General features: G+C 39.4%; 1 protein-coding gene and 1 pseudogene across 3 annotated transcripts in view; both read left to right on the plus strand.

Moving 5' to 3' along the window:
• Positions 1–7,705: 7,705 nt before the first annotated feature.
• The window catches only part of PSPC1 (paraspeckle component 1), a 75,919-nt gene continuing 60,622 nt past the window's right edge, over positions 7,706–23,002 (plus strand). For all 3 annotated transcript variants that reach the window (XR_008701006.1, XM_055542597.1, XM_055542598.1), the window contains exons 1-3: positions 7,706–8,202; positions 12,313–12,614; positions 21,441–21,536. Coding sequence is in view for 2 of the 3 variants with exons in the window: in XM_055542597.1 (XP_055398572.1) it covers positions 7,840–8,202; positions 12,313–12,614; positions 21,441–21,536 (761 nt within the window). In the remaining variant the exon portion in view is untranslated. The remainder of the gene's footprint in view (positions 8,203–12,312; positions 12,615–21,440; positions 21,537–23,002) is intronic.
• Positions 14,940–17,039, plus strand: LOC129624547 (ribosomal biogenesis factor-like; annotated as a pseudogene).

The raw sequence follows: 23,002 nt of genomic DNA on the forward strand, positions 1-23,002 counted from the left end.
AGTATATCTCTCTAGCCTGGTGAATCATTTAGTTTCTTTTTCCTTATTTAGCTCTTATTTTTTACATTGTAAAATTAGTATGTGCTCACCTTAAGGAAGGAAGGAAGGAAACAAATGCAAGTCTTAGAAAAAAAATTATCCCCTACTGCAAATTTAATATCAAAGATTAGGAAAGACAGTTCAGAATAACAGTCCTCAAAAAATGGTAATTTATTGGTTTTGTTAATATCACAGAGGACAACTGACTTTTTTTCATCAACCTCAGATTTTCAAAATTGCTGTCTTTAAGACTCTTACATTGAGCCATTTTCTTCCTGTGATTCCCCCGTCCCTCCTTTACTTACTACTGTAGTCAAGTAAGAGTTGCTAATAGCCCCTTCATAGGTACAGGTCACAATTTACTGCATAGGATATAGAAGTGATTGAGTAAAGAGCTCAGCTAAGTTCAGTGGAAGGAGTGATGCTGTATCATTATAGGTTGCATCACTTCTGCTTCAAAGCTTGAAAGCTCCCCGTCGCTTTCAGTTTGAAACTCCAGCTGCTTGGCCTAAGGTTGTTAGCTACATTTATTAGTGGCTGACAGTAGGGAAAGAGGTTGTGGATAACGACAAAGTAAAGTACAAAATTTGAGAAATGGAGCAGTCCTCTATAATACTGAACTATAAAGGGTGACCATGTTAGGATGAAATTGAGATCTGAGAATTTAACTAGAGCTGAAAGAAAAATGTGAGCAAGTACCTATGTCTTGGTTTTTCAGAAAGTAAGATAGTTTGGGAAGATAGTGGTATAATGTTCCAGAGTAGAGAAGGTTTTGAAAAAACTCTTTTGTTTCTGGCTGTTGCAGGTGGGATATTTGTTCCTCAACCAGGGATTGGACCCATGCCCCCTGCAGTGGAAGTACTGAGTCTTAACCACTGGGCCGCCAGGGAAGTCTTAGGAGCTGAGATTGTATTGCAAGATGGTTATGAGTCTCTGCTGTGGAAGTCACATTTGAAGTGAAGAGCAATTAATTCATTTCATACCTACATATAGAGCAAGGGAAACCTGAAACTTGGGAAATGGCACTAACACCTCAGTCAGGCACGTGTTAAAAAGACTTTCATAAGTCATATGCTTATAAATTAATAGAACTGTAAACCACTAATTTGCCAAACCGAACTCTGGTCTGCCCACCTGAGGCACTGACCAGAGTCAATGCACTGACCCAGCTTGTGGGGAGGGAAGGTAATGTTTATTTGCAAGGTGCCAGCAAGTAAACCTGGCAGCCAGGGCTCAAAGGGCTCAAATTCCCTGGTGGCTTCAAGGCAAGTGTTTTTAAAGACTAAAATTAAGGGTAAGGATCTTAAATGTGTGGACATGGGTCTGATTGGTTGGTCTTAACAGGTTTCCGTCATTCTGGCTCCAGTGTGTCCGGGGGCGCTGACTTTGTTAAGCAGTTTCCATGAGTTTGGGCAAGCTCTGGGAGTTGGTGGTGGACAGAGAGGCCTGGCATACTGCAGTCCATGGGGTTGCAAAGAGTTGGACATGATTGAGTGAGTGAATTGAACTGATTCCATGTGGTGGGGCCCTGGTTTCTGTAAAATGACTCAAGGGTGTGCTCAGTTTTTTACCTACATTCCTTGAGGAGGAACTTGGGGAAGGTCTCAGAGACCAAAGCTGCTTCTACAGACAAAAGGTTGTGGAACAGGGAGAGGCTTATACCCAGGCAGACCCCACAGGGTTCTACTCAGTTTCATTATTGAAACTGATTAAGGGATCAAAAAAGGGAGAAATAACTAACATGAAAGATCACTGGAGATCCTATGGACACTAAAAGCATGAGGTATTATGATCAACTTAGGTCAAGAATTTGGTAAGTTTGATGTGACAAGACAAATCACTTGAGAAAGACTTACCAAATCTGTCCCAAGAAGAAATAGAAAATCTGAATAGCCTGTCCCTATTGAAGAAATTGACTCTGAAATTACAAGCCTTCCCACAAAGAAACCTATAGGCTCAGATTCCTTCTCTTCCTTAGGGACAATATCTTGAACATACACTGCTAGAGAATGGAAAGAAAAGGGCTCGTCCTAGCTTGTTCTACAAGGTCAGAAATACCCTAGACAAATATCAAGTAACAAATATAACAAATATCAAGTAAACAACAACACCTAACAAGAATAATACAAGAAAGAAAAATTATATGCCATCCTCTCTTACCCATTTATTTATTTATTTTGGCAATGCCACACAGCCCAGAGCAGGGATTGAACCCTGACCCATTGACAGTCCCAAGTCCTAACCACTGGACCACCAGGGAATTCCCTAAATTCTTAAAAAGCTACCAGTCACATCAGATTGGGGCCCCCCAGTGACGTCATTTAAACTTAATCACCTCTTTAAAATGTCATCTTCAAATCCTCAGTTGCATTCTGAGGTGCTGGGGGGACAGGAGTTGAACATAGGGGTTTCGAGAGGACACACCAACTTCAGGGCTTGGTACAAGGACCCTGCCTATCAGGCCTGACCATCTGCACTTTCAGCTTCATCCATGATCCTTCCTTTCATCCCTCAGAGACTTGCCTTTCTAATCCTCCTGTTTCCGAGAAGCAGACCCTGTTCTGACTCCAGGTTCTGTGTGCATCATCTCTAACTGGTTTGACCTTCCTCTTCATCTCCTGGCTTATTTTTGTTTGCATGTTTGATTATCTGAGTGTAAAACCCTGCTCTGTGTTCATAATTGAAAAGTTTCAGACAATGCTTTAGATACTCTTATTTGGAATCCACAAGCTCCTGTCGAGAAAGGCTTTGGGGAGGCCCATAGCTCTCAGCCCTGGTTACGTTGGGAATGTAAGCATGGGAATGGCTACCCACTTACGTATGCTTATGTATAAATGAAATGAATGACTGCAGAGATAGAAGGGGTGGGAGGGAGGAATCAGGATTATTTTACTGTTATAAATTACACTACTAGTGAAGTAATCAGTATAATTTGAAAGTGGTCTTAGGATTAGTTGTAAATAAATGTATATGGCAAAATCTAGGGCAACCACTTAAAGCAGAACAATGAATACAACTGATATGCTATGAATGAGAGAAAATGAAACTAATATGCTTAATTAAAATCACAAAAGGCAGAAAGAGTGGTATACAAAAATAGTAACTTGATAAACCATAATGGAAAAGAATATGGAAAAGAATATATGTGTATAAATGAGTCACACTGCTGTACAGTAGTAATGAACATAACATTGTACATTAACTGTATTTCAATTAAAAACCATTAAAAAATAGGAACAAAGAATAAGAGTAACAAGTGGAAAATGATAAAAATATTATAGGGGCCTCCCTAGTGGTCCAGTGGTTAGGAATCTGCCTTGCAACACAGGGGCGAGTGTTCAATCCCTGGTTGGGGAGCTAAAATCCCACATGCTATAGGGCAAGTAAGACCACTTGCCGCCAGGAAAGATCCTTAGTGCCTCAGCTAAAACCTGATGCAGTTAAATAAATAAAATTTCCAAAACAATGGTTGATAGTAATCAAGCTATATCAGTAATCACTTTGAATGTCATTGATCTAAATGCACTAATTAGAAGACAAAGATTGTCAGGGTGGGTCAAAAAGCAAGACCCAATTCTGTGTTGTGTATAAGAAACCCACTTTAAATTAAAGGCATATATAAATTAAAAGTATTTAAATGGGGGAATTCCCTGGTTAGGGACTTTGTGCTTCCATTTCTGGGAGGCCTGGGTTCCATCCCTGGTCAGGGAACTAAGATCTCACAAGCCACATAGTATGGCCAAAAAAAAAAAAAGTAAGTAGATGATTGAAGGATACAAGGTTAATACACAAAAGTCAGTAATTTGTTGTTGTTGCTATTGTTGTTCAGTCACTAAGTTGTATCTGACTCTGGGACCTCATGGACTTTAATGTTTTTACACACCAGCAATGAACAAGTGAAACTTAAAATTACAAACACAATACCACTTCCATTACCACCCAAAACAAATAATACTTAGATAAAAATTAACAAATTACCTATAAGATGTATATGAGGAAAACTACCAATCTCTGATAAATCAAAGAAGTAAATAAAAGGAGAGACATACCATGTTGATGAATAGGAAGACTCAATATTGAGATGTTCTGGAAGGGCAAAACTATGGAGACAGTAGAGAGATCAGGGGTTACAGGGGTTGGATGGGGAGAGGGATGAATAAGTGGAGAACAGAAGAGATTTAGAGTAGTGAAAATACTATGTGTGATGCTACAATGCTGGATACATGTCATTATAATTTGTTTGACTCAGAATGTACAACATGAAAAGTGACACTAATGTCATCTCATGACTCTGGTTGTTGATGACGTGTCAGTGTAAGCTCGTGGACTGTAACAAATGTCCCATCTGGTGGGGGATGCTGATAGTAGAGGAGACTGTGCAGGTGTAGGGGCAAGAAGTGTATAGGAAAGCATATTCCTTCCTCTTAAATTTTGGAGCCAACTGAAAACTGCTCCAAAAAAGACTCTTAAAAAAAGATGAGGACTTCCCTGATAGTCTAGTGGTTAAGAATGCGTGCCAATGCAGGGGATTAGGGTTCTATTCCTGGTCCAGGAAGATTCCACATGCTGTGGAGCAACTAAGCCCGAGCACCACAACTAGAGAAAGCTCCCACACAGCAACAAAGACTCGGCATAACCAAAAATATATAAAAAATTTAAGGTGATAATAATACATATCTTAAAAGATTGTTGTGATGATTAATGAGCTAATAAGTAAAAAACAATTAGAGTAATGCCCAGTACAATAGCACCCCTGTAAGTAGAAGCCAGCCATGCAGCTACACATTTCCTTACCATAAATAATCATTCGGTCCAAAATATCAAGTGTTGAAGTTAAGAAAACCTGTTCCAATGTTTCTGAGGCACCTCAGTGTGGATGGTCTGATCTAGGGAATGAGTGTGGCAGAAGAGGAGAGGAGAACTCAGACCTGTGGTTCTCCAACATTCTCAAGTGCAGATTCCCAGGAAAGACAGGGAAGAGTGGCCAGTGGCTGTGAGAATATCAGGGAATATCGTAGTGCAGAAGATAAAACACTGTGTTAAGAAAGTAGGAGGGAAGTGATCATTAATAATAGAGTTGTATTTATGATGCCAGACTATTTCCCTAAGACTATATACTTTAACTGTACTACATCTTAGTTGCAGCATGTGGGATCTAGTTCCCTGACCAGGAATCAAACCCCAGGCCCTCCTCACTGGGAGTGTGGAGTTTTAGCCACTGGACCACAAGGGAAGTCGCAGACTGTACTTGAATTAATTCATTTAATATGCACAAAAACTCTGCAAAGAAGGTATTTTTTCCATATGACACATGATGAAACTCAGGCCCAGATCTACAATGTCAAATGCTACTGCAAGATCTGTGACAGGACAGCTGTCTCTGATCAAAGTGAGAGATATTGCCTATGGTGACAAGAGAGGTTTCAGTGGGATGGAATGTGGGATAGACATCTGCTCGTGTGGCTGAAGGAGAAATCAGGTGATGAGTGAATCAAGACAAAGCAAACAACTCTTGTTTCCTTTCTTTCTTGACTACAGTTCAGTCACTCAGTCGTGTCCGACTCTTTCAGGCCTCCCTGTCCATCCTCCTCCCTGGAGTTCACCCAAACCCATGTCCATTGAGTCAGTGATGCCATCCCACCATCTCATCCTCTGTCATCCCCTTCTCCTGCCCTCAATCTTTCGCATCATCAGGGTCTTTTCAAATGAGTCAGCTCTTTGCATCAGGTGGCCAAAGTATTGGAGTTTCAGCTTCAGCATCAGTCCTTCCAATGAATATTCAGGACTGATTTCCTTTAGGATGGACTGGTTGGATCTCCTTGCAGTCCAAGGGACTCTCAAGAGTCTTCAACAAGAAATGGTAACTAAAGGACAACCTGTGGTCCTGGAAGAGTTTTTCCCCCCTTTTTTTTTTCAAGATGCTAGTTTCATCAACAGTTTCTTCTGCTGGTGGGAATAGTTCAGTAGAACTGAATAGTTCAATAGAAATGATCTATTGACTATTAGATCAAGTAACTATTCACTTTGGAAGGGGATTAGGTAACTGTAGAAGCAAAGCACTTAAAAGATGCCATCCAGTGGTTTGACCTTAGAGGGGATTTTTGACCATTCATTTTATTAATAACAGGATTAAGTGGGTTGATTTGTTGCTGATAGAACGAGGCAATTTGCTTCTGATTGTCTTTTTCTTCAGTGAAATGATCAAATTTGACAATATCAGCTATGAGTGATGTGGGGAGGATCTTATTTCCGATTAGGGATTGAACCTGGGGCCACTGCAGTGAAAGGGCAGAGTACTGAGGACTGGACTGTCAGGCAATCGCTAAGATTTACTTCCGTCTTTCCGAAAAGTTCTCTGTATCTCTGTTTAGTCAACCTTACTTTCCCTTCCAGCTTCTGGCAACCACTGTAGCTAGTTTTCCAGAATGTCATATATTCAGTGTGTAGCCTTTGAGTCACATTATTGCGTTTATCTGTAGTTTTTTCCTTTTTATTGCTGAATATGTTCTATTATATGAATGTACCAGTTAGTCCATTCACCAGTTGGACATTTGGATTCTTTTCCAGTTTTCGTTGATTACAAATAAAATCCCTATAAACATTTTCATACAGGTCTTTGTGTGAACACAGGTTTTCATTTCAGCTGGGTAGATAGCAGAGGGATTGCCGTTCTCCAATTTTTTAATTTAAACGTCTCATGCAAAATCTTGGCCTACAGATTTACTAAGTATTATTGCCGTTCTGGGCTTTCCAGGTGTCTCAGTGGGTAAAGAACCTACCTGCAATGAGGGAGACCCTGGAGATCTTCCCCGGTCGGGAAGATTCCGGAGGAGGGCATGGCAACCCACTCCGGTATTCCTGCCTGGAGAATCCCACGGACAGAGGGGTCCGGGGGCTACAGTCCTTGGGGTCGCAGAGTCGGACACGACTGAGCGACTAAGCACAGCACAGCAACACTGCCCATTCTAAAGTAAGCATTTAAATTCACGAGAAACTGCTGAAGGGTTTGTAAAGTGACCGTGAATGCATTTCTTTTTAATACTTAATGAAGACCTACCTACCATGTGGCTGCCGGGAGCGGTACCGCGCAGAATTGAGTAGTTTGGCTGACATAGTATACGGCTTGAAAATCTTAAAATATCTTCCATCTGGCCCTTTACAGAAAACGTTTGATGACCCTGTCCTAGAGTGTGGTCCATAGTTCAGGGAGTCCTTCTTTGAGGTGAATAATCAACATCACAACTACTATATAGAACCGGATTTTTCATTACGAAATATAATAACCTTGCTCTTGAAAAGGGCGGAAATGTGTTTTCACTTGTTTCAATTACTGGGAAATACCTCGTTATTCATGCTATGTATAAAATCTGCAAGTCTTCACTTTCCCGCTGTCACTGAAAATAGAGCTGGACGTCAAGGAGAATGTGGATGGTTCCCTGAATCATCGCGTTTTCACACACTGCTGCAACACCCACCACCACTGTTATCTCGAACCTGCATCTTTCCGAGCCCTGGGAAGGCTGGGAACAGGGACGCGCGCACACTGGTGCGCATGCGCACGCCGCCAGGGCGACGCTGGCGCAGGAGTGCGCAGGCGCATCGGCCTCAGCGCGCCCTCGGAGGGGCGGGGCTTGCGTGGCGTCTCTCCCTCAGACCGCGGCTAGAGCGGCGCCATCTTGGGCGTGAGTGCGGGCGGCTGGTCGGAGGTGTCTCGGAGCTAGTTCTTCCCGACCTCTGTTCCGTGGGTCGACACCGACGTCCATTTCGAGCTCTAGGCCGGCTCGGGGGGCACGCGCTGAGATGATGCTGAGAGGAAACCTCAAGCAAGTGCGCATTGAGAAGAACCCGGCGCGCCTCCGCGCTCTGGAGTCGGCGGCCGGAGAGGGGGACCCGGCGGCCCTGGCCCTCGCGCTGCCAGGGGAGCCGCCGGTGCCCGCCGCGCCCGCCGGAGAGGACCGGCCGGCTGACGAGGGCGGTTTCACCATTGACATTAAGAGCTTCCTCAAGCCGGGCGAGAAGACGTACACGCAGCGCTGCCGCCTTTTCGTGGGGAACCTGCCCACGGATATCACCGAGGACGACTTCAAGCGGTTGTTCGAACGCTATGGCGAGCCCAGCGAGGTCTTCATCAACCGCGACCGCGGCTTCGGCTTCATCCGCCTGGTGAGGGGCGGCCTGGGGCGCTGCGAGGTCCCTCATTTTCCCTCCGCTCATCTCTCCTCTCCCCTGTCCCCGGCTCACCCCGACCCCCCGTCACCTCCCCTCCCCCCCCCCACGCCCGCTCCCGAACCGGGCGGCTGTCGCGTGGCTAGCGTGAGGGAACTTCCCACGAGGACTTACCGCTTTTCTGTGTCTCCCTTACACCCTGTGGTAGTAGAATAGCACGCATTTTTTTCCTGTTTCATCTAAACCTTAATAGGAATTAATGGCTGGCCTGTAATAACCACTTAGTAAAAGTTATTATCCTGAGTTATGAAGTAAATCTTTGGTTCATTTCAAGTACTTTAGTGGGTTTTCTCTCCGTGAGTGGACAAAGCAAAAATCTTAAAATGGAGAAAAGTGATCTTAATTAAGTGACACTAGTATAACCATGTGAGTGTTCAACACTTGAAATGTGGTTATTGCGGCCGAGGAGTTGAATTTTAAATTTTATTTGTTCTCAGTTTAAATAGCCACATGTGGTTTGTGGCTGCTATTATTGTATAACATAGGTAGGTCCTCACTTTTCTTTATTTTTTATTTTTATTTTTTTTTAAGTACAAAATAATTTATTACAGCATTATATAGGTTGGCATTATTTTACAGTGAATTCTTTTTTCTCAACAATTATGAATCTAAATATACACTTAGCGTGAAGGAAAACAATTTTAATTAGAACATTTTCTCTAAATAAAATCTCTTTTGAATTTATATTTGTCTTAAAAGGAAGTATTAATGTTATAGACATATTTATATGGTTCTGAAAAAAACATATTCAGTGATACTATTACTGTTTTCTGTACAAGATAGAACAAAAGCTGCTGCTGCTACTGCTAAGTTGCTTCAGTCGTGTCCGACTCTGCGACCCCATAGACGGCAGCCCACCAGGCTCCCCCATCACTGGGATTCTCCAGGCGAGAACACTGGAGTGGGTTGCCATTTCCTTCTCCACTCACTTTTCTTTAAAAAAGCTTTCTGTAGGATTGTGAAATGGGGAGGTGAGAAGGGCTGCTATTGTCTGCTCTTTTGAGATATGCTTTTTCAGAGCCATCACCCTAAATATTTGTGTAAGAATGTTAAAAATTTTTCAGTTGGAAATTACAATTTAGTTTGAGATTTGACTTCATGGATAACTTTACTGTTTAATCTGAACTCTGTGTTTAACAGGTGAATTTAAAAACTTAAAATATTTCTGAGCTATTAGACATTTTTTTTTTCTGTTTAGGAAAATCATAGTGCATACTTGATCTTAATATAAGTACCTGATCTGAATATTGGTAATGGTGTGGGGTTTCCCAGGTAGCTTAGTGGTAACGAATTCTCCTGCAGTGCAGGAGAGGTGGGTTCCATCCCTGGGTTGGGGAGATCTCCTTGAGAAGGGAATGGCAACTCACTTCAATATTCTTTTCTGAAAAATCCCATGGATAGAGGAGTCTAGTGGGCTATAGTCCTTGGTGTCGCACAAGAGTCAGACACAGCTTAGCAACTAAACAACACACTACAGCCATTGTGCTGTCTGTAGTGTGTACTGCTGGTGTAGTGGCTGTTGGAAAGTGGCAAGTGGAGCCAGTGGAGGTTGTTAGACCCAAGTTCAAGCAGTCTCTCTTGGGGTAGTAACTTCAGTTTTTTATTTTCTGTATTCTTTTAGTTAAGCACCTGTAATTTCAATGTTTTATGAAGAGTGTGATTCAGAGATAGAGCTGGAAGGCTGTATTGATGGATTGTAGATTTTGTGTAGGTTCAAATCAGATTTGTGTGTGTTTTTTGGACAAGTTACTTGAACCTTTATAAGCCTGTTTCCCTATGTGAAGTGAGGATAGTAGCAAAACCCACTTCATGAGATTGTTGGTGAGGCTGATGAAGGATAAGGCAAAGACCTGTGTATGTGTATTAATATATGGGGGAGGAATAAATGACTGGCATGTAATAACCACTTAGTAAAAGTTATTGTCACTTCTGAGCTATGAAGTAAGGAAATCCTTGGTTTGTTTTAAGTACATAATTTTAATTGTCTTGATAGTTACTTCAGTACACATATAGAGCAGTAGTTCTCAAATGGAGTGGTTTTACTTCCCAGAGGACATGTGGCGATGTCTGGAGACATTTTTGGTTGTTAAACGGTGGTGGAGGGGTGGTTCTACTGGCATAAACATCCTGCAGTGCACGGGATAGCCCCCACAGTAAGAATTATCTTGTCCATAATATGCTGAGGTTGGGAAACTCTGATGTACAACCATTTAAGACCAAAACTATAAACTTTGAAGATGCACTATGGCATGAAATTATTGATAGCATAAACATTTTATTATTTGTCCTAGAAAGTATTAAAAATTGTATTTGTTGCCAACAATAAAAAAAGTACTTGATTTAACATAAAAATGAAAATTTGTTTATCTTGAAAAATGACATGTCACACTTTGTCACTATATCTGACTGAACAGAAGATGCTCTCTAGAAACACTTTATGGAGTCCTCACCAGGCTCTCTCTCCTCCCCTGCCCACAAACATACTATTATGACTAATTTCAGAGTTTAGAAATGAACACTGATACACTCAATATTCATACATTCAGTACCTAGAGTCTACAATTAAATTTTGCTGTAATTTTTTCACGTATCTGTTCATCTCTATCTCAGACCATCCATCAGTCCATGACTCTCAGCATGCTTATCATTAACTAGAGTCCAATTTTATTTTGTAAGGTATTTGAAACCTACATATAATGAGACGCATAGATACTTAGTGTATAATCTTGTGATTTTAGATCAAGATACTGTCATCACCCCGTGAAATTTGCTCATGTTTCTTCTCATTCCTAGTTATACATGTGGCAGCATTCTAATCCAAGTCTCCATTCTTAAAAGTTACCTCTCAACAGTTGTTGAATTATTGACATCTTAGCTGGAAAGGACATAACACTTATTAGGTATTTGTGAAATGTTTGCTGGTACTATTGCTACTACAGAGTTAAAAGAGTAATAAAATGGCCATTTTGAATAGCTAAAGAGGTTAGGTTCATTTGTTTTTGTAAAATTAATTCTGTAGGTAGATTTTCGCATAAGTGAAGTAGTTTAAAGCTGTTGTGAACATTTCAGAGATTGAATAAAAAGCTGTTGTGATCTTAAGACTTTTTCATAAGAAAGTGCAATTTGTACTCTTCTCACAAAATGCATATTAACCCTCTTTCAGTTTTTTGCTGAAAGTTCTCACAACTGAAAAAGAACATACCTGTAGTAAGTTTACCAGTTTGCTGTATTAGATGCCTGTAGAAACTTGTGAGTTCTTCAAAAGTTTTGTAGAAACTTTTGAGTTCTTCAAGAAGGAAATTCTCTTATCTTGTAGTTCAGCAATGAACATATTCTCTAGTTTCTAATAATGATACGTGTACATGCTTTTCTGTTTAATGGAGAGACTTCTTATAGCCCATGAATGGGTATTTGCTTTTCTTAGTGTAGTGGAAGAAATGTGTAGCCCATGAAAATGTTTTAGAAGAAGTAATTAATAACACCTGATGGCAGCTTTTTTTTTTTTTACAGATAATGTAAAAGAAATGGAAATGAAAAGGGATTTGTCTGTCATTGGAGAGGTGGTACACATTATTAAGATATAAATAACAAACATGAAGTGTATAGAGAAACTATTTTCAATAATAGTTTCTAGTAACTGATACTTGGTCTTAAAAAGTATTTCTGTATTTCCTTTAATACATTTAGGAGACTTATAAAAGATACTGCTTGCATATTTAATAGCTGGTAATCTACACTCCATGGGGTCATAAAAGAGTTGGATTTGACCTAGTGACTAAACAATAGCAATCTGTTTATGAACAGATCATCTTTAAGTGATGATTTTTAACAACGTTGGGGTTGGAACTTTCTATTAAAATGTTTAAAATTACTTATCGTAAAAAATATTAATAAAATACGTGTGATACCATAACTGAAAGACAGAAACAAAGTGGCCCTATCAGCCATTTTGTAAAACTACCCAGCCCTCTTTAGAAACAAGCCACTATTTAAAATTTTTTTGTTAACTGTAATTTTTTAAAAAGTGATGTTTTTCTTCCTAAAAAGGAGTCCAGAACACTGGCTGAAATTGCAAAAGCAGAGCTGGATGGCACCATTTTGAAGAGCAGACCTCTCCGAATTCGTTTTGCTACACATGGAGCAGCCCTAACTGTTAAGAACCTTTCTCCGGTGGTTTCCAATGAGCTACTAGAGCAAGCATTTTCCCAGTTTGGTCCAGTAGAGAAAGCTGTTGTTGTTGTGGATGATCGTGGTAGAGCCACGGGAAAAGGTTTTGTGGAATTTGCAGCAAAACCTCCTGCACGAAAGGCTCTGGAAAGATGTGGTGATGGGGCGTTCTTGCTAACAACGTAAGTTTAAAAGTCTTTGTTTTATAGAGTTACACATAGGGTTCTTTCTGTGCTGCCTCTTTTTTTTGTACTTCTTTCCCTGTATGTTGTCTTGGCATGTGGTAAGTAGGTGTTGAGTAAGTTCTCAGTGAATACAAATAAGGGTATATTTGTGTACCTCCAGGAGTCAAGAATCAATACTTTACTCAAACTTCAGTGTATTAATCCATACGGAATCTCAGGAATGTTTTGTGTTAACCATTTTTATTCACCCTACTGAATGTGTATTAGGTGCAAAGCCAAACGTTACATTTAATGAATGAGGTTTTAATCAGTTTTGAAATGTAATTTACATATGTTAAAATGCATCCAGTTTTGCATGTGTAGTGCAGTGAAGTTTAAAAAATGTATGTAGTCATTTACCCTCCACCACAATCAAGATAACATTTTCAGCATCCAACAAAAATTCCTTTTTTGTCCTTTTGCAGTTACTCCTCTTATCCCTGCCTATACTGCTCTTGATCTTTCTGTTAGTATAGATTTGTTTTTTCTTATATTTCATATAAATGAAGTTATATATTAATAGTATGTATTCTTTTGTGTGTGATTTCTTTTGCTTAGCATAATGTTTATGAGATTTCATCCATATCACTATATTAGTATTTTGTCCCTTTTTATGGCCGAGTTACAACTGTGGTGACCTTTGGGTGGATGTTCAAGTTGCTTCCAACTACTGGCCTTTGTGAATAAAGCTATTACGAACATTTGTGTATAAAACTTCTTGTGAACTGTGTACTTTCATGTGGCTTTGGTAATACTTAGGAAGTAAATGTATGTTCCGGAGAAGGCAATGGCAACCCACTCCAGTACTCTTGCCTGGAAAATCCCATGGATGGAGGAGCCTGGTAGGCTGCAGTCCATGAGGTCGCTAAGAGTCGGACACGACTGAGCCACTTCACTTTCACTTTTCACTTTCATGCATTGGAGAAGGAAATGGCAACCCACTCCAGTGTTCTTGCCTGGAGAATCCCAGGGACGGGGGAGCCTTGTGGGCTGCCGTCTTTGGGGTCGCACAGAGTCAGACACGACCGAAGCGACTTAGCAGCAGCAGCAAATGTATGTTCAACTTTATAAGGAACTCCCAAACTGTTTTCCAGATACGTGTATCATTTTACATTCCCGCTAGCAGTGAATAAGAGAGTTATAATGATATGTCCCCTCAGCGACACTTGAAATTTTTAGATATTCTAGTGAGTGTAGTGGTGTCTCTTTGTGGTTTAAATATTGTTTTCTTAACGACTGACGATAAGTATCTTTTCATGTGCTTTTTGGATATGTGTCTTTTTGTGAAATGTCTGTTGATATTTTTGCCTTAAAAAAAAAAATTTTATTTGGCTTCACCGCGGCTTAGTTGTGGCATGTGGGATCTAGTTCCCTGCTACTGCTACTGCTAAGTCAGGTAAGTCGTGTTCCCTGACCAGGGGTCAAATCCCAGCCCCCATGCATTGGGAGTACAGAGTCATATCCACTGGACCACCAGAGAAGTTCCTTGCCTGTTTTTTAATTGGCTGGTTTGTCTTAATTTTTTTTTTTTTTTTTTAAACAAATCTGGGTCCAGGCCTGTATTAACACTATTTCATCCCAGTCTGTGGCTTGCTTTTTAATTTTTTAAAAAAGATAATTTATTTAATTGATTTATTTGGCTGCACCTGGTCTTGGTTGCGGCAAGCAGGATCTTCCATCTTAATTGGGGCATGTGGAATCTTTAGTTGCCACATGGCAAGATTTTTAGTTGCGGCATGTCGGATTGTCCAGGGATTGAACCCAGGTCCCCTGCATTGGGAGCGCAGAGTCTTAGCCACTGGACCACCAGGAAGTCCTTTTAATTTTTTTTAATCATGTTTTTCAAAGAGCAGAAGTTGTTCTATTTTGTGAAGTCCAGTTTATCAATTTATTTTCTTTCTTGGTTTGTTCCTTGGAATTTTTGTGTATGAAATCTTTGCCTTTCCTAAAGTAGCAAAGCTTTCTCGTATTTTCTTGAGAAATTTTATAGCTTTTTGTTTAAACCTGTGATACGTTTTGAGTATGATGTGAGGTAGCAGTTCATTGCTTTAATGTTCTGGCACCATTAATTGAGAAGGTTATGATTTTCCCTTTGTTACCTTTTACCTTTATCAAATAACTGGAAAAAAATTTGCTCTCTTTCCTGTTTTCTTGATCGGTATGTCTTTTATGCTGTTACTGTATTTCTCAATTACCTTATCCAAGACTTTGAAGTCAAATAGTAGCATCCAACTTTATTCTTTTTTTTTTTAATTGTTCTGGTTATTATCATTTCTTTGTATATCCTTACTGATTTTTTTTTTTTTTGTTTTCAATCTTTGTTATTTATTTTACGATATTGCATGTTTACAATAGACAAGAAAAGAGTAGGGGGAAAAACCCAGTTAAATATATCTTATTTTGCCTTTGACCATCACCTTAAGTAGCACTTATTTTTCAGATATTGGAATGCCCATAACAAATATGTTGCTGCTGCTAAGTCACTCAGTTGTGTCCGACTCTGTGCGACCCCATAGACGGCAGCCCACCAGGCTCCCCCGTCCATGGGATTTTCCAGGCAAGAGTACTGGAGTGGGGTGCCACTGCCTTCTCCGTCCTTACTGATTTTAAAATCAGCTTGTCAATTAAAAAAGTTCTTCTGAGCTTTTGGTTGAAATTGCTTTGAATCTACAGATCATTCTGGGGACCATTAACATCTTCACAGTATCAGCCATTTTCCAATCCATGAACGTGATGTGTTTCTCCATTTACTTAAAAATATTTTAAAGTAATTATAGTGGTTATTAAACCTGTTGCCATATTAACATGGCTTTTCTTTCAGTTTGTCCACAAGAAAGTTCTCAATGTGCATTCTTAGTCTTCAGACTGAATTTGTAAAAGTTCCTAAGTTGATTATTGAATGGATTTCTTTTAGCTCTGGCACTTGAGCTATTGATTGGAATCATTCAAATATTTAGGGTTTGGGGAATTGGATACAAAGACAATGTAGAAAAATTGTTTTCTACCTCCAGGGAGCTTAGTTTGGTGACTTGTGAAGCATTTTTCAGTTTGTTTTTGACAGTTAAGCATTTGTGCTGAAGCTCTTGTAGAGCAGACATTTTACAGCTCTGCCAGCTTGTTCTCTTAGAGACTTTGGTCTTGTTCCCATTCCCTTTGCTTTAGAGAGATGCTCTCTTTCCCCGTCATCACAGGTCTTGCTCTCACATTTCATTCACATTTTGGTAAGATGTTATCTCCTAAGGGAAGCTGACTGTTTTACATTAAAATAGCCTAATGCTTTACTCTCCAACTTAACTTTTCTTCATAGCACTTAAGGTTGCATTCTCTACCTAGAATGTAAGCTCCCCTGGGGTAGGGACTTTGTCTCGTTTAACACTAATCCTGACACTTGTATTCTGGTATTTTCCTGGATTCTTAGTAAGTTTGCAATAGTTATTTAAAGAGTGAAGGAAGGCAAGTCCTAAAGCAGTAGGCAAGGCATGTAGTTAGTATATATTTTCTGCTGTAAGCTTTAGTTAATTGTTGCTAGTTAAAGTCATAATCGGGCACTGATAAATATTTAACTATTTCTTCTTGTTCAGTCACTAAGTTGTGTCAGACACTTTGTGACTCCGTGGACTGCAGCATGCCAGGCTTCCTTGTCCTTCACTAATTTCTAGAGTTTGCTCAGATTAACGTCCATTGAGTCCATGATGCCGTACAACTGTCTCATTCTCTGGTGCCCTCTTTTGCTTTCAGTCTTTCCTAGCATCAGGGTCTTTTCCAGTGAGTCAGCCATTCACCTCAGGTGGCCAAAGTATTTCTTAAAGGTAGCTTTTAGAATAATTTATAAATGACATGCAGATGGCATCACCTGGAACTTGAGCAGCTGCACAAGGATCTTGGAGGTCTGATGATGGCCAAGAACAAACTAAAAGGGCAGAAGTCCAGGAATGTATTCCACATAACTAGCCAAAAAAGCTTTAAGGTTAAAAATAAAGTAAAACCTGTTACCACTAATCTTTAAGAATATAAACATTGTGAATGCTGAAAAAGTTAACAGTGAATAAAGCTTTTGTAGATAAACAAGAGGAACATACAAACTTCTCAAAAGGCCTTTGCTTTGAGCTGCTGCAGAAACAGTTGGTTTCTCAGCAGCGTCATGAAAATGTACCAGTTAATGTTGATGAAGCTACAAGATTAGTGGTCCAGTTGTAATACACTGGTGATGCATCAGATTCCCCAAAAAGACCAATCAATTAACTGTTTTATATTAAAAAAAAATTTATATACAGTTTTGAGGGCTTCCATGGTGGCTCAGATGGTAAAGAATCCACCTGCAGTGCAAGAGACCTGGGTTCAATCCCTGGGTTGGGAAAATCCCCTGGAGAAGGAAATGGTGATCTGCTTCAGTATTCTTTTTTTTATTATTTTTATTAAAAAAAATTTTTTTTAGATTTCATGGCTTCGGTCACTATCTGCAGTGAGTTTAAGTGAAAGTGAAGTCGCTCAGTCATGTCCGACTCTTTGCGACCCTATGGACTGTAGCCCACCAGGCTCCTCTGTCCCTGGGATTTTCCAGGCAAGAAAACTGGAGTGGGTTGCCATTTCCTTCTTCTGGCTCAGTATTCTTGCCTGGAGAATTCCATGGACAGAGGAGCCTGGCTGGCTACAGTCCCTGGTGTCACAAAGAATCGGACATGACTGAGTGACTAACACTTAACACACAACAGTTAGAGGGAATGGGCAAGGTGTTATTGAACGTTTTATCTGTTTTATTTCATAATCACGATCGCTTGGATTTCTGGAGAACTGGTTATTATTTGTCCCATTTTTCAGATAAGAAAATTGACTCAGATGTTAAGTAATTTGCTTAAGATTTCACAGCTAATAAATGGTGGAGTTCAGTCTGATGCCAAATTCCTTGCTTTTTACAGTATGCCACAGGTGGAGTGGTTTCTACTTTCTGTAGATTCTTCTTGCTCAGGTCTTTTGTTGTTAAACCTTCTCATGGAGCTCCAGATGTCCTCCCTGCTGTTTGAATACTTGGTCTCAGCTGAAGTGTTGATTTATAGAGAGGATTTTCCTGACTGCCTTATCTAAAGTGGCTTCTCTCTTATTCCTTTTGACAGTGTGGTTTTTTCTTGGCTCTAAAATGATCTTTTTATTTTCTCATTTAGGGGTGGCGGCAGTTTTTAGAAGACTTGTAGGGATTGTTTTGTTTATGCTTGGATCCCTAGCTCCATCTAGTCTTGGAACCTGTTAGGTGATCAGATTTATTGACTAACTGAATCTCACATATCTTAGCTAATACAAGTGATTTATAAAGGTGATATTACAGGGATTTTGTTTCTAAATGTAGACATCTTTTATAATTAAGATTTCTCTTGAAAATATCTTTAAATTGTCATAAAATGTATACTATACATGGCTTTAGAGAAACAGCTTTGTATACAGTATGTATAATGATTAACACATAGTTGAAAAAGTATGTATAAGTTATGTATCTATGCTGTTTTGAAATTACTAACGAGGCAGAAAAATGATAAAAAGGGAAAATTAAAAATTTATGATTATAATGGTATGCCTACATCTTTAAACTTTAGAATCATATCTAGAGCAGCAGAAGTGCTCATGCTTAGAACTCAAATTGAGGAGGCATAATGATAATGAAAAGTGCTCACTTTTCGAATTTTTCTTTCACTTTTTTGTTGTTGTTTTAAGGATCATTGCAGGTTAACTTAAATGAAGATGTAGTGGTCTGTTCTTACTATTTTCCGAATTATACCCTAAAAATTCTGTGGGAGTTGCTTCCTTAGAAACAGGAAAATGTGTCTTTTAATTTCAGTTTAGAGAAAGGTATTTTCCCTTTAAAGAATCCTTTAATGTTAGTGTAAATGTTACCTATCTTCACTAATTGTTAGCATTTTGCTATAGCTTTTTCATTATGGGAAATTCATACATATTTTTTTTTTTCCTTTTTTATTTGCCAATTCAGTTGAGTCAGCTGCAGAGTACAGTACTGAATTACAGTACTTGGCATGTATATCCTTTGAATACTCTCTTGCAGAACTGCAGTGTAATTGTCACACTGAGGAAACAACGCTTACCTGATATTATTATTTAATATTGAATGTCAGAATTTAATCTTAATTGAATATTAAAAATTTTTCCATTGCCTATCAATGTATTTTATACTTTTTAAAAGAAGTTATCTCTTTATTTATTTGGCTGCACCAGGTCTTAGTTGTGGCATGTGGGATTTAGTTTCCTGAGCAGAGATTGAACCCCGGGACCCTGCATTGTGAATGCTGAGTATTAGCCACCGGACCACCAGAGAAGTCCTGGGTCTTACTTTCTTACATAAAAATTACTATATTGTTTAAATTTTTTCACAATTAAACATTTATCAGTTTTAGAGTCAAGGTAATGATTAATTTAGGGGCAACGTGAGAAGGAAAAGGTATCACAACAATTCCAGATTTAACACATGGTTGTCAGTCTTTTTTTCTATATAATATTTACCTGTGTTTGTAGAAGGAGTAAATTAAGTAATTACATGTATAAACAAAAATTTTAAAAATTACTTATTTGGCTCTGCTGGGTTTTTGTTGCTGCATGGGCTTTTCTCTAGTGGTGGTGCATTTTGGGCTTCAGTAGTTGGAGCTCCCTAGCTCTAGAACATAGGCTCAGTAGTTGTGGTGCATTGGCTCAGTTGCTCCAGGGCCTGTAGGATCTTCCTGGATCAGGGCTCGAACCTGTGTCTCCTGCATTGGCAGGCAGATTCTTTACTTACTGAGCCACCAGGAAAGTCCTATAGACAAAATTTAAGTTAGATTTTCCTTCTTTCTTTTTTCCGCCACATTGCCCAAATCTTGTGGGATGTGGAATCTTAGTTCCCTGATCAGAGATTGAACCTAGGTCCTCAGCAGTGAGAACTTGGAGTCCTTATGTTAAGTTTAAAACTTAAATAAACAAGGTGGGTTGGACACAGGAGTGGTGCATACAGTGAAGCCATAAATGTTCACATTTTAGCACGTATCCCAATAAAACAAGACACAGTCCCTTAAAGATGTCCCTTGTATACAACATACATGGTCTTAATATGATGAATGGTTGTGTGATCCTTACTCACTCATGTATCTCTTGAGAAATGGAATAGTGGAAATAAGATGTAAATATATAATATTAGTATGTGTTTGTCAAGTTCTCTGCCAGAGAACTTGTAGAAAAGTATCTAGTGGCCACATTTATGTTGAAATTGAATTTTTTTTTCTTGGCCAAGCCTTGCAGCATCTGGGATCTTAGTTCCCTAACCAGGGGTTGAACCCTTTCCCCAGTATGTTGGGAGCACAGAGTCTTAACCACTGGACCTCCAGGGAAGTCCCTGAAGTTGGAATTGTATAATTATAACACTTAATTACTCAGGTGTAGTTCTTACCTGGCTCTATTACTCTTTGAATGTTTGTGGCCCTGCCTCAGCTTCCAGGGGGTAAATGGTTTATATGATGTGTCTTCCTTTTGTCCTTGGGCCCTTTTGGGTCCTCTTAGAAGTACCATATCCTCCTGTGGGCTGGGTGGGTTCAGTTCTCAGCTGCTTTCTCAAACTTCACCGAGTTGTGTGAACTCTCTGAGGCTGTATTTACTCATTCTTTACTACATTTCTGTTTTTACTTCTTGGACATGAGGTCTGAGACTGGAGAACGAGGCCTGTAAGTTCCTTTTCTTTTGGGTTTCCACTCACTTTACCTGAGGTTTCTAATTGTATTGTTTTCATTACTCCGAGGTATTCTACACGTGCTTTTTCTAATTCTTTTTTCTCTCTCTCTTCTAATTCTAATTTCTCTTTCTAATTCTTTTTCTCTATCAAATGTCTCACTAGCTCAGGAATAATTTTTTATGTGACCATTGTATAGCTTTACTTTCCATATAGAGAAGGATTTAGTCTCTGTTAATCTCTGGGTCTTTATAAAGGGAAAGAAATATTTTGAACCCTGAAAGCTCCTTCACCTCTCTAGCTCCTCTGTTAACACCTCAGAAGTTAGCCATGATTTTTTTTCTCTTTAAAGCATCTCTGTTTGTTTTTCAGACTTGCTTTCATGCTGAGAGACTGATAGCAAGGAAACTTTAATATTAGCATGTCATCTCCTCCACTTATTTCTCTTGTCTTTCCTCAGTGAGCCTTCCCTTCCTTAGGAAAACAATACAGAAGGAGGGTTTCCAGGTCAGCTCTTTCATCATCTACTCTTCTTGTCCCCACACCCCATTTCTTCCTTGATTGTGTTGCTTCTGGCTGCCCCTCTACACCCCCTTCCCTTTTGCTTGACTGATATCTTTTAGGCAGATATATATTAAGTTTTAGAAAGACTTTTCCTTTTGAGACTGGTTGGACAATGGACGGTTGGGAGCTGGGCGGAGTTGGGAGTTTGAGGCCATGGAGGGGATGGGGGTCCGGGTATGTGTGTGGATGAGACACACAGGAGAGTTGGATACTTGCTCCTCTGCGTTGCTCTTTGTAGAAGTTAACTGCAGTGGTCAGGCAGGTCTATGTTGATGTTTTTTTCTGTGGTCTCGAATAGACTCCATGCTCTAAAAATAAGCACTCATCTTTGACTTATATGTTCACCTGTGTTGGTGCAGCCAGTGTTTATTGACTGATTTTGTGTGTATATGTGATACTTTCTGAGACTTTTTTCTCAGATAAATTTTCCAAGTATGTATCTTGGAATTATTATAAAAGATTTCTAGGAGGATTTTAGTTCTAGATACTGTTTTAATTCTTATTAATGCTTTTTACCTGTCCAGGACCCCTCGTCCGGTCATTGTGGAGCCCATGGAACAGTTTGATGATGAAGATGGTTTGCCAGAGAAACTAATGCAGAAAACTCAGCAGTATCATAAGTAAGATTTTATAAGAAGATAAATTCTGATAAATTTAGAATGTGCTTTCAAGGGTATTTATTACTTTACATTTGTTATTGAATATTGTTGGATTATAAGGTGTTCTATTTTGTCTTGTTAGCCAGTAACAGTCTGGTTAATAGAGTGGGCTGGTCTACATGGAATGCTGGTTTTCTTGTGTATATTGTTAAAAGGTTAACTTGACTTCGAAAAGTTCAACTTTTATAACTGGGGCATGGGTGGGTTCCATAAGTGTATACTGTCTGTAGTACCTATGCCAGAGAAACAGTGAGTTTTAGATACAAAAGCTTCTGTATTGAGTATGCTACAGGTGTATTATGAATTAAGAGGAGACTTTGGCAGGAGTAGAAAGATGGTTCTAGTTAAAGAACTTGGGAAAGGGTAAGAATTCTTCTTTTTTAAAAAATTTATTAATCTGTGGTATCTACCAAAGTTGTGTGTGTGTGTGTGTGTATGCATGCATGCTCTGTCATTCGTGTCCTGCTCAACCCCATGGACTACAGACTGTCAGGCTCCTCTGTCTGTGGGATTTTTCCAGGCAGGAATACTGGAGTGGGTTGCCATTTCCTTCTCCAAAGAATTCTTAAAGATGAAAAAGAAAAATAACCTTTTAACAATTACTTTTCATTCAGTGTGGTTCAGATATTTTTATGTAAGCTGACTGTGTGAATATATTGTGTTGTTCTTAACTACTCAGTTGTTTATTATAATAAGTAAGACTGTTGTGAACTTCCCTGGTGATCCCATTAGTTAAGACTCTGTGCTTCCAAAGCAGGGGCCGCTGGTTTGATCCCTGGTCAGAGAACTAAGATCTCACATGCTGTGTGGTGTGACTGAAAAACAAAAAACACAGTAATATTTGCATGCATGAACCTAAATATTGGACCGCCTTTGTGCCAGGCACTGTCCTAGATGCTGCCAGTGCCCTCATGATGCTTACATTTCTAGTGGCAGGGCTACACAATAAATACTGAACCAAAGAATAATGTTTTAATAAATACACTAAGTAGTGAGAAATACCATTTAAAACCACTAAAGTGAGGTATGATGCTAAGATCAAACAGTATGCATATTTAATGGTGATTAATTCTGGTAGATGGTTCTCCCAAAATATTATACCAATTTATACTCATTGGTGTATGCATAAAAGTATTTCTTTTCATCCTGACCAAAAAATGGTTATGATTTTAAGATTTGATTTTTTGTGTTCAAAATAACATTTTACACATGTTTTAATAGCACTCTTTGATTTTAGTGTAGACTGGTTTTCTCCTTGTAGTTGATTTAAATGACAAATGTGGGTGCTTTTTTATTGATTGATTTGGCTTTTGTTGTAGCACACAGATTCTATAGTTGTGACTTGAGGGCTTTAGTAGCTCCACAACATTTGAGATCTTAGTTCCCTGACCAGGGATTGAACCCACGTCCCCTGCATTGCAGGACAG

This window comes from Bubalus kerabau, chromosome 12, assembly GCF_029407905.1.
Source record: "Bubalus kerabau isolate K-KA32 ecotype Philippines breed swamp buffalo chromosome 12, PCC_UOA_SB_1v2, whole genome shotgun sequence".
In the NCBI taxonomy this organism is placed as follows: domain Eukaryota; kingdom Metazoa; phylum Chordata; class Mammalia; order Artiodactyla; family Bovidae; genus Bubalus; species Bubalus kerabau.